The following is a 12,473-nucleotide window of genomic DNA, read 5'->3' on the forward strand; positions in this document are numbered from 1 at the left end:
GTATCAACAAGCTTTCTAAAGGGAGAGAGGGAGCATAGTGGTATTTTCTACCGCAGGCTGAAGTGAACTGTGGGATTGGACATGAATGTGGTAAAGACTAGATTGCAACGGTTGAAGCTATGGGGGAAGGGCAAACAAAATTTTGTTCCTCCGCCCCTCTTCCCGGTCTGGCGCGTGCGCATACGTGTGGGGTGGGGACAGACGGTACGGCGGGAGCACTGTTGGCCTCGGGGAAGCTTTAGTGGAGGGGTGTGTATATATATATACATATCTCGTATTTGTGTATGTATATTATACAAAGCACGTATCATATGCATGTGTGTGGTGTTGATTGCGTGGGGAAGGGGAGTGAGAGAGCACGAGCAGAGGGGGGAAGTCACATATGCGAATGTAAGCGGGTTGGGACGAGTTTGGGGGGTGCTGCGACATGGGCGGAGAGGAGTCTCTGGGGGTCAGAGATGAGGTTGGGTGGTGTCTGCGCTAGGAGGGAGTGTGTGCAGATGTAGATGTACTTGGCAGCTTGGTTTCAGTATCCCTCTTCTAGCCAGAAGGTGGGCGGGGAGGGTAATGACATGGGGTGGGGGCTACCCTTGGTGGAGCGCTCTGTTGGCATCCTCTTCCTATCCCCTGGTGTTTTTATCTCTGGCAGTGCGACCTTGAGCGGCTGGAAGCACCTCGGTGGCGGGAAAAGGAGGTGCAGATCCCTCCCCCGACCTTATTCGTCTCGTAGCAACAGGCATCACATCGCTGTGAAAACATGAGCCGAGATTTCAAACCCGGAGACTTGATCTTTGCCAAGATGAAAGGTTATCCCCATTGGCCAGCCAGGGTAAGACACTCCCTCCTCTATGTGCAGGCTGCTGCTACCTCTTTATCTGTCCTTTTTTCCTCCTCATTGCCTTTTCTGCTCTTCCAGTTTTGTGTTGAGAAGAGTGTTTTCAGGCACCTATAGAGAAGAAAACAGATAAGTTGTGTTGTGCCTCTATTTTGCTAATGTGTGTGGGGGTGTGTGTCTGCGTGTGTGGTAGCACTGCTGTTGCTGAAAGTGACTTCTAAATCACACTGCAGGTCCCACACTGTGGTTTGTCCTTGGCTTATGATGCTTTATAAGTCTCTCTTTTTTGACATGTAGTACTGTCTAGTAGTCATTAGCTGTCATTAGGTTTTTTAAGTTGTGGAAGGGCTGCTTGAATTCTATATGTGAAGATATGTATTGGGTTTGTGTTAAAGTCAAGCAGTAATTTTTGAGAGTCTTAACATCTGGAAATTAATTAATTAATAGCGTTTTTAGGAGGAAAAAGTCCTACTGAACTTCATATTTATTTCTTTAAAGCTTTCTATATGTCTGCGGTGGGTTGACCCTGGCCAGCAACTAAACACCCACCAGCTGCTTGCTCACTTTCCTCACAGCAGGATGTGGAACAAATTAGAAGAGGAAAAAGTGAGGAAAAACATGTGGGTTAAGAAAAAGACGGTTTATTAAGTGAAGGAAAGGGAGGAAAAAAAACCAAAAGTGATGCAAAAGCAATCACTCACCACCACCCACCATCAGACTGACACCCAGGCAGTCTCCAAGCAATGGCTGACATCAGACTGACACCCAGGCAGTCTCCAAGCAATCGCTACTTTGGAAAGACCAAACCCCCATTTTTTTTATTGCTGAGCATGACTTTATATGGCATGGAATATCCCTTTGGTCAGTTTGAGTCAACTGTCCCAGCTGTGTGTCCTCCCAAATACTTGCCCACACCTAGCCTATTCCCTGGCAGGGGCAGAGTGGGGGGGGGGAAGAGAAAGCCTCCATGCTGTGCAAACACTGTTGAGCAATAGCCAAAACATTGGTGTGTTATCAACACTGGTTTAGCCACAGATCTAAAACACAGCACCATACGGGCTGCTATGAAGAAAGTTCCCAGCCAGATCCAGTACAATGTCTTTTTTTGACATGTGTAGATATCTTTAAATAGAGAATTTGATACTCTGTTTTTGTGATAAATCAACAAAAGCGCTCGAGTGTTCTCATAATGTAAGTTCATTTTTAGAAATGAAGACTGCTATACCATTAGCACAACAAATTCTGAGATTGTACAAGAACCAAATGGTACAGAAATGCTACTGCCAAATAGCTGATCCTTTGTGATAGAAAAACCCTCCCAAAATCTTAAGTTTTGGTAGGAGTACTCTTGACTATTAAAGTTAGCTATTCCTATTTCTATAGAGTAGGTTGAGGGAGCAAGTATGTAATAAGTCTTCCAGTCCTCTTTCCTGTTCTCCCTGCTCCCTTCAAGACTCACCAAAGTGTAGCTAAGAAAGTCAGCCAACAAACACAGCAGTTTGCACAGAAGGGGACAAAGAAAAGGGCCTCAGCCGAATTCATACCAGAGTAAACAGTATGGTGGTTCTAGTCTAAGGCAATTTATACATGAACAAATCCTGCTTCACTGCTCCCAGGAAACCAACTGACCCGCCTTTGGGGAACTGTGCCACCCAGAAGGTTGCGCTAAGTTCTCACCAGTCATTGTGCCTGTGTCATATCATGCACAAACACCACCATGTCATTCAGAAAGGTTCATCATATATTTTCCTCTGAAAGTGAATGCAATAGTGCTACTGCAACGTAGAGCATGCACATTTCACTAGGTTCATAGTGTAGTTTGCAGGGAAAACTTACATTTATTTACTTACAATGTCTATATAAAATAATTAAAAATATAACAGAGGACAGAGTAGATATTCAGTCAAACTGTTTTTGTAAGATACTCTGAAGGTGCTTTCATTCTGATCAAAAGGTCAGTGCTTTATGTCCTGATCCTGCAGTGACTTAACGCTTGCTTATCTGAAGGTCATGATTATTCCATTGAAGCTCCATACCTGTGCACGTGTATGAGTTAGGAAAATGAAAGGCCTTACCTCCAGATTCGTGGAAGCATCTTTATACAAACTTGGAGTAAGTTCAACCCATTTAAATGCTTTCCTGACCTGGGATAGTGGTGACCAGCTGAGTTTACGCATCAAATAGGCAAATCACGGCATCACTGAAGCCAGTGGCAATACCATCGCAAATTCCAAGGGGAACAAGATTTGACGCACGGATATAAACATGGATATAGAATACTGTTCTTTTAAGAAAATGGACTACTATATACCTTCTTATGGACAACGCAAGGTAGGAGTCGGTGTTGAGTCGCCAAACTTGCACGTGATAGGGAACATGGGGTATGGTGGCTTTAAGCCGTGATTTTTGCCCTACCAACCCTGGGTTATTCAAGGGGTTGGAAATGCTACCAGTATAAACTAAACCGAATGTACGTAAAGGGTGTGGAGGTAGAATGGCGCCTTGCATGTAGAATCTCTGTTATTCAATTTGATTACTTGTCCTTCCCCGACTTTAAATTAATGCTGTTGCCTATTAAATATAAACACTCCTCTCTGTAGCTTGTATTGAAATACAATATTATTAATCAAAGACAGCTTCTCAACAAAGATAGATGGTACAGAAATATTTGCAAATGAACATATAACCCATCTCAGAGAATTAGACATGTATATGCTCATCAAGTAGAGAAGCTTAATATCGTTACCATCTATGCAAAAAGTAATAGCACTAATGGGCAGAGAAATGCTAATTTCTGTAAGCAAGCCAACTGATATGCTAGAACTGTCTCTTTGGAAAATTACAACTAATTTATGGAAGGTGCCAGAGTCATTTCACATACCGGATTTGCACCATTTGTGTGCAGCTGCCAACAAACAAATGAAAAAGAAAATAACCAAACACAATTTGTCCCTTTTTAAAACAAGAAAGAATGTTCTGACATAACGCCTTAGTGATGTTCATTAAGAAACTCTTCAAATGTTTCAAGAGAAATATTCAAAGCTAATGCCTTGTGCTATGTAAATTCCATATAATACTAGGGAAACTCAGTATAGTTACAGCAATTATATCTGTAACAGGTACACAGCTCTGGGATAGCTTTGCTTGTGTAACAGCATCCCTGATTAAAAATTAAAGAAAAAATTAAAAATCAGGCCCTATGAGTCAACCTTCCAGGGAAGAATATTTTCCCTTAACAGAGCACTTACTTACTGAGTGAAATTAGTCTGTATCCAGAAATTACTTCTCTGGACCAACTGTTCTAAATAAATGCTAAATTCTTCCATGGAAAGGAAGCATTAATAGCTAACAATTTCACAACAACAAATACATTATGCAACCACCACAGATGGAGAAATAACCCCTTGATATGACAAAAAGAAGCAGCTGTGTAACTAACACACCTGAGAAGCTTCCACAGGCTCTGAGTTACAGAGGCTTCTTTGTGTTAAAATAAAAAAATGAAACTGACCATCAGTAGGACTAAGGTCAGGATTTCAGGCTCAGTGTGTGTATTTCACGACATCATGCTGTAATGATTATAGATAACGTCCAGTGTTCACATGGCAATATTAGCTCTCTCAGTTTGCGCACAGGAAAAAAAAAAACCACATAAATATATTTGGGTTTACCCTAGACTTCTCTTTTGTGAGGATTGTAATCATCTCACTGCCCAATATTCTGGTTTGTTTTGTTCATTTGAAATGTCTCATTCTTACTTCTCTGGTAGGCTCCTTGGTAAGATCACAGAATCAAAGAATGGGTCTTTCCACACTCCGAGAAGGATATTGCCTAGCACATGATTCTGTGCATTAGTCATGGAGGCCTGGTTCCCATTCTCCAAGCTGCCTGTCATTAGTTAGAAGCCTCTGTATTTGGAACTACATGGATAGATTATTCTGTGCAATCTGTCTTGATGTAATCAGGCTGGATCGTTGTGCTGGGGCCAACTGTATGAGGTCCAACAAGGCTAAGTGCTGGATCCTGCACTTGGGTCACAACAACCCCATGCAACACTACAGGCTGGGGGAGGAGTGGCTGGAGAGCTGCCTGGCAGAAAAGGACCTGGGGGTGTTGGTTGACAGCCTCCTGAACATGAGCCAGCAGTGTGCTCAGGTGGCCAAGAGGGCCAATGGCATCCTGGCTTGCATCAGGAATAGTGTGGCAAGCAGGACCAGGGAGGTGATAGTGCCTCTGTACTCGGCACTGGTGAGGCCGCACCTCGAGTACTGTGTTCGGTTTTGGGCCCCTCACTACAAGAAGGACATTGAGGTGCTGGAGCGTGTCCAGAGGAGGGCAACGAAGTTGGTGAAGGGTCTGGAGCACAAGTCTTATGAGGAGCAGCTGAGGGAACTGGGGTTGTTTAGCCTGGAGAAGAGGAGGCTGAGGGGAGACCTTATCGCTCTCTACAACTACCTGACAGGAGGTTGTAGTGAGGTGGGGGTCGGTCTCTTCTCCCTAGTAACAAAAGATAGGAGGAGAGGAAACGGCCTCAAGCTGCGCCAGGGGAGGTTTAGGTTAGACATTAGGAAAAACTTCTTCACCGAAAGGGTGGTCAGGCGTTGGAACAGGCTGCCCAGGGAAGTGGTTGAGTCTCCATCCCTGGAGGTATTTAAAAGACGTGTAGATGTGGTGCTTGAGGACATGGTTTAGTGGTGGACTTGGCAGTGCTGGGTTACCGGTTGGACTTGATGATCTTAAGGGTCTTTTCCAACCATGACGATTCTATGATTCTATGATTATTCTAGCTTAAAATTGAACAAAGCTTAAAATTCAATAAATTTCCTGTTGTTAGAATCATAGAACAGCTGAGGTTGGAAGGGACCTCTGCAGGTCATCTGGTCCAAACCCCCTGCTCAAGCAGGGCCACCTAGAGCACGTTGCCCAGGGCCGTGTCCATTTAGGATGAGAATAATGTTGATAATACACTGATGTTTTAGTTGTTGCTAAGCAGTGCTTACACCAGTCAAGGACTTTTCAGCTTCCCATGCTCTGCCCAATGCACAAGAAGCTGGGAGGGGGCACAGCCAAGACAGCTGACCCAGACTGGCCAAAGGGCTATTCCATACCGTATGACATCATGCTCAGTATATAAACTGGGGGAAGTTGGCTGGGGGGCAGCGATTGCTGCTCAGGAATGGGCTGGGCATCGGTCAGCGGGTGGTGAGCAATTGTATCATGTATCACTTGCTTTGTATATTATTATTGTATTATATTATTATTATTACTACTACTACTATTCTATTTCATTTTACTTCAATTATTAAACTGTTCTTATCTCAACCCACGAGTTTTCTGACTTTCACCCTTCCAATTCTCTCCCCCATCCCACTGGGGTGGGGGGAGTGAGCGAGCATCTGTGTGGTGCTTAGTTGCCAGCTGGGGTTAAACCATGACAGTGGCCACCAGCATATATCGGTGCATGGTGTTGTTCCTCCCCAGGGCCAGGACTTGGCACTTACCCTTGTTGAACTGCATGAGGTTCCTGTCAGCCCATTTCTCCAGCCTGTCAAGGTCCCTCTGGATGGCAGCACGACCCTCTGGCATATCAGCCACCCCTCCCAGTTTTGGTGCTGTCTGCAGAGTTGCTGAGGGTACACTTCCCCATCATCCAGCTCCTTAATGAAGGTCTTGATTATGACTGGACCCAATATTGACCCCTGGGGTACACTGCTAGTCACTGTCCTCCAACTAGACTTTGCACCGCTGATCACCCTCTGGGCCCGGCCATTCAGCCAGTTGTCTGCTCATCCAGATATGTTGGGGATCCTGAGTACAGAGGTTGCAAGCTTGAGCTGCACATTTCTTTCCCGAAGATAGCAAGGAGTCTTGGATACCTGGATAACTCCAGGGTCACCAACCTCTGGCACCCCATGCTGGAGCAGGTGGATATTTCCTGAAGGAACTGTGGCCCATGAAGAGCCCATACAGGAGCAGGTTCTCCTGACAGGAACTGTAGCCTGTAGAGAGGACCCACGCTGGAGCAGGAGAAAAGTGTGAGGAGGTAGGAGCGGCAGAGAGGAACTGTTATGTACTGACCACAACCCCCCATTCCCCATCTCCACTGCACCAATCCGGGCACGAGGGAGATAGAAGAGTTGGGAATGGAAGAGCAAAGTTGAGCCTGGGAACAAGGGGTGGGGGGAAGGTGTTTTAGGTTTTGTCTTTGTTTCTCACCATCCTGCTCTATTATTTTAATTGGCAAGAAATTAAATTAATTTTCCCCAGGTGCCTACCAAGCCACTTTCTCACTCTCCCTCCTCAGCAGGACAGGGGGAGAAAATAAGATGATAAAGCTTGTGGGTCAAGATAAGGACAGGGAGTTTGCTCACCAATTACCATCACAGGCAAAACACACTCAACTTGGGGAAGATTAGTTTAATTTATTGCCAATTAAAAATAGAATAGGATAATGAGAAACAAAACTAAAAATACATTCCCCCTACCCCATCCCTTCTTCCCAGGCTCAACTTTGCTCCTTCATTCCCAATTCTTTTACCTCCTCCCTGCCCCATGAGTAGCGCAGTGGAATGGGAAATGGGGATTGCAGTCAGTTCATAACAGTTTACCTCTGCCGCTCCTTCCTCCTCACACTGTTCCCCTGCTCTGTCGTGGGGTCTCTCCCATGGGATACTGTCCTTCACGAACTAATGCAACTTGAGGTGGGCCAATAACTCCACACAACACACCGCCTCTCCTGTCTTAAGCAACCACCATAACAGATGGAGTCCAAATCATTGGACTAAATGAACTCAATGGACTTTTTATATGGGTGGCCCATACACTAAGGGAATGATGTCTGTGGGTGGGAATGGAGTGATGGTTAATGAGGATGTATTGCATAGAGTGGGTCCTGAGCATGACGTAAATGGTATGGAATAAGGGGCAGAGATTGTTCTTGTTTTGGCTGGGGTAGAGTTAATTTTCTTCATAGTAGCTTGAATGGTGCTATGTTTTGGATTTGTGATGGAAACAGTGTTGATAACACACCGATGTTTTAGTTACTGCTGAGCAGTGCTTGCAGTGTCAAGGCCTTCTCCGTTTCTCACTCTGCCCCACCAGCGAGTAAGCTGAGGGTGCACAAGAAGTTGGGAGGGGACAGCTGACCCCAAACTGACCAAAGGGATATTCCATACCATATGACATCACTCTCAGCAGTCAGGGAAAAGAAGGAGGAAGGGGAGACACAGCTAACAGAAGCAGAAAACAGGTGTAGCAGTTTGTGCAGCAAGCTCTGCATTTTTCTTTGGGAGCTTCTAGATCTTCTGGGGATAGGGTATAGGGTTATCAGGGAACTCCTACGAAACCTCTAAGAAACTTGAGGTTTCCTGCTGCTGTCAAGTAAGGACAAGGTAAGGGGAGCTAAAAGGGTGTGGACTTGAGGAAGCTCTAGCAGCTTCTAACAAGCCTGGTCAGCTACCCTTGACCCAGGGTGCCTGGAGCCTTTGTTGCAGCTACACCCTGATTAGGGAGGGTCAAGCACCTGCTTAGCAAGTGCCATGTAGAGGCCTCTATAAAAGCCATGCCCAGTGCAGCAGCTTATACAAAAAGTTGCAAAGAAGGGGTTCTTTTAAATCAAACCAGCCTAAGTGTTTTTCACTTATGGTGATGATACACCACAGGGCAGTTTCCCTGGCAGGCTTTGGAGCAGCTGCCCCTGCTATGGTAGAGGCTTTGATGCAGGTAGACCTTCAGATAGTGGATGCAGCCTTGCGATTTCCAGGTTGCAGGGAGTGCCTGAGGCCTCTCTCTGAGGCCAGGAGAGATGGCCCTCTGTCCTGCAGGAGGTGTGCTGTCTTGGAGGAGCTGTGTTACCAAGCGGAGGAGTTATGGGAGGAAGTGAATAGGCTGCACAGCATCAGAGAAGATGAAAGGGAGAGAGACAGGATTTTCTCTGAGACACAACAGCTTGAAGAGCCCCAGACCCCAACTGCAGTAGAGACACAGGCAGTGTCCACCCCTAGTACTAAGTGCAACCTCTGGAGAAGGGGAAGAATGGAAGCTGGGGACTTGTGGCACCAAGAGGAAGGCTCCTGCCTCACCTAAGGGCTTACAGCTATAAAATAGGTTCACTGCCCTCAAAGGTGAAGAGAAGCCAGATGTGCTTTCAAGCAAAGGATCTGGGTCACCTCACCCTAAATCATGCAAGACCACCAGGAAGAGGTAGTGGGTGACTCTGCTGCAGGGGACAGAGGCACCCATCTGCCTACCTGACCCATCAACAAGAAAGGTTTGCTGCTGGCTGGGGGCTTGGATGTGGGATGTTGTGGAGGGACTGCCTAAGTTTGTCTGGCCCTCTGACTACTACCCCCTGCTGTTCTTCCACGTGGGCACCAGTGATACTGCCGGGACAACCTGGAGAGTATCAAAAGTGACTACAGAGCTCTGGAGGTGGCAGCTAAGGGCATGAGGGCCCAGGTGGTGTTCTCCTCAATCCTGCTGGTGATGGGAAAGGGTGTGAGGAGGAGGGCACTGATAATGCATGTCAATAATTGGTTCTGGAACTGGTGTCAGCAACAGGGTTTTAGTTTCTAAGACCATGGGACCCAGTTTGCAGATCAGTGTCTGCTTGGGAGAGATGGGATCCACCTCACTAAGCGGGGGCAAAGGTATCTTTGCTAGTAGGATGGCTGACCTGGTAAGGAGGGCTTTAAACTAAGAATGATGGGGGAGGGAGAGAGTTACCAGCAGCCATGTGAGGGAGTGTCATACAGGGTTGATAAGCAAAGGGCATGGAGTAATGTGACAGGAAGGGATCACAAAATTAAAAAAACAGGACTCAAGCAGGGTCACTTCCAGCATTTGCATGTAAGCAAGGAAGTACCTACAAGGCACCATTATAGAGGGATCCCCAAAAGCCTTTCTCGCTGTATTTCCTGTATTAAGTTTAAAAAATACTACACTTGTTTAAAGATTAAAAAATGCATATCACATCCTTAAATAATTAGGAATCTGCCCATCCTCTGCTGAGAAAAATCTCAATTTCTAAATACAAAATTAATAGGAAAAAAATGCTTGGAGGAAAAAAACCCTCTCCTTCCACATACTACTGTTAAGTTTCCCTCCACAGAACAAAATAATCCCATCACATATATGAGAGGAAAAATGAGGGGTAAGGAAAGGAGAAGGATGTTGTTCATTTTTTTCAAGTTTTGTTGGGAGGGGGTAAATTCTAGTGATAAATAAGACTCCTTATATGGAGAGTACACAGTGCCAACAAACAAATGAAGAGTTTCTGTGATGTAAACACAAAACACCTGTAGTGATCCTAAATGGGTCAGGAATAAAGAGAAGACAGGTAAGGGTGACATTCTAGTCAATGTCTGCTACAGGCTACCTGACTAGGAAGAACAAGTGGATCAGGCTTGGGGTAGCTGCATGTTCAGAGGCCCTGGTCCTTATGGGGGTCTTCAACCACCATATTTGCTGGAGGGACAACACAGCAGGGCATAAGCAATCTAGGGAGGTTCCTGGACTGCATAGATGACAACTTCCTGGCCCAAGTGATAGAGGAGCCAACGAGGAGAGGTGCTCTGCTGGACCTCATACTCACCAACAAGGAGGGGCTCATTGGGGATCTGAAGGCAGCCTTGGCTGCAGTGATCATGAGATGGTGGAGTTCAGGATCCCGGGAGGAGGACAAAAAGCAGAATCACAACCCTGGATTTCAGGAGAACAGACTTTGGCATCTTCAAAGATCTGCTTGGAAGAGTCCTGTGGGAAAAGGCCCTGGAGGGAAGAGGGACCCATGAAATCTGGTTAATATTAAAGAATCACCTCCGATCTCAAGAGTGGTCCATCTCAAGGAGTAGGAAGTCAGGCAAAAATGCCTGGAGGCCTGTGTGGATGAACAAGGAGCTCCTGGCCAAACACAAAAAGGAAGCATACAGAGGGTGGAAGCAAGGATGGGTAATCTGGGAGGAATACAGAAACATTCTCTGAGCATGCAGGGATGAGGTTAGGAAAGATAAAGCCCAAATGGAATTGAATCTGGCCAGGGATGTCAATGGCAACAAGAAGGGCTTCTATAAGTACATAGGTGACAAAAGGAAGATAAGGGAAAATGTGGGCCCATTGCTGAATGGGGCAGGGGCCCTGGTGACACAGGACATGGAAAAGGCTGAGGTACTGAATGCCTTCTTTGCCTCAGTCTTTACTGGCAAAACTGGCCTTCAGGAATCCCAGGTCCCAGAGACCAGGGGGAAAGTCTGGAGCAAGGAAGACTTAGCCTTGGTGGAAGAGGATCAGGTCAGGAAATATTTAAGCAAACTGGACACACATAAATCCATAGGCCCTGATGTGATGCACCCACGAGTGCTGAGGGACCTGGTTGATGTCATTGCGAGGCCACTCTCAATAATCTTTGATCGATCATTGTGATTGGTGGAGGTGCCCGAGGACTGGAGGAAAGCAGTTGTCACTCCTTTCTTCAAGAAGGGCTAGAAGGAGGACCCAGGGAACTGCAGGCTGGTGAGCCTCACCTCGATCTCTGGGAAAGTGATGGAGCAGCTAATCCTGGGAACCACTTCCAGATACATGAAGGACAAGAAAGTCATCAGGAGTAGTCAGCATGGCTTCACCAAGGGGAAGTCATGCTCAACCAACTTGATAAACTTATGTGATGAAATGACTGGCCTGGTAGACGAGGGGAGAGCAGTCACTATTGTCTACCTGGACTTCAGGAAGGCCTTTGATGCTGTCTTCCATAAGATCCTCACAGAGAAGCTGTTGATGTATGGGCTGAATGAGCAGACAGGGAGGTGGATTGAAAACTGACTGAACGGCCGGGCCCAGATCATGGTAATCAGTGGCACAGAGTCTAGTTGGAGGCCAGTAACTAGCAGCATACCCCAGGGGTCCATACTGGGTCTGATCCTGTTCAACACCTTCATTAGTGACCTGGATGATGTGACAGAGTGTGCCCTCAGCAAGCTTGCAGATAACACAAAACTGGGAGGGGTGGCTGATATGCCAGAGGGTCATGCTGCCATCCAGAGGGACCTTGACAGGCTGGAGAAATGGGCTGACAGGAACCTCATGCAGTTCAACAAGGGTAAGTGCCAAGTCCTGCCCCTGGGGAGGAACAGTGCCATGCACCAATATATGCTGGTGGCCACCCATCTGGAAAGCAGCTTTGCGGAAAAGGACCTGGGGGTCCTGGTGGACACCAAGTTGAACATGAGCCAGCAATGTGCCCTTGCCGCAAAGGCAGGTAATGGTATCCTGGGCTGCATCAGGCAAAGTATTGCCAGCAGGTCGAGGGAGGTGATCCTTCCCCTCTGCTCAGCACTGGTGAGGCCACACCTGGAGTACAGTGTCCTGTTCTGGGGTCCCCAGTACAAGAGAGATATAGAGCTACTGGAGAGAGTCCAGCAAAGGGCCACAAAGATGATTAAGGGACTGGAGCATCTCTCCTATGAAGAAAGGCTGAGGGAGCTGGGACTGTTTAGCCTGGAGAAGAGAAGGCTCAGGGGGATCTCATCAATGTATTTAAATACCTGAAGGGAGGGTGCAAAGAAGATGGAGCCAGGCTCTTTTCCGTGGTGCCCAGTGACAGGACCAGAGGCAATGGGCACAAACGGAAACACAGGAGGTTCCC

The 12,473-nt window shown here is 46.7% G+C and overlaps 1 protein-coding gene across 1 annotated transcript in view; it reads left to right on the top strand.

Annotated features, from left to right (window-relative positions):
• The first annotated feature begins 204 nt into the window (after positions 1-204).
• The window catches only part of LOC309601981 (lens epithelium-derived growth factor-like), a 92,253-nt gene continuing 79,984 nt past the window's right edge, over positions 205-12,473 (top strand). The window contains exons 1-2 of the mRNA XM_082335242.1: positions 205-249; positions 650-829. Of these exons, the coding sequence (XP_082191368.1) occupies positions 758-829 (72 nt within the window). The 5' untranslated portion in view covers positions 205-249; positions 650-757. The remainder of the gene's footprint in view (positions 250-649; positions 830-12,473) is intronic.

This window comes from Platalea leucorodia (genome assembly GCF_965183815.1).
Source record: "Platalea leucorodia genome assembly, chromosome: W".
Classification (NCBI taxonomy): domain Eukaryota; kingdom Metazoa; phylum Chordata; class Aves; order Pelecaniformes; family Threskiornithidae; genus Platalea; species Platalea leucorodia.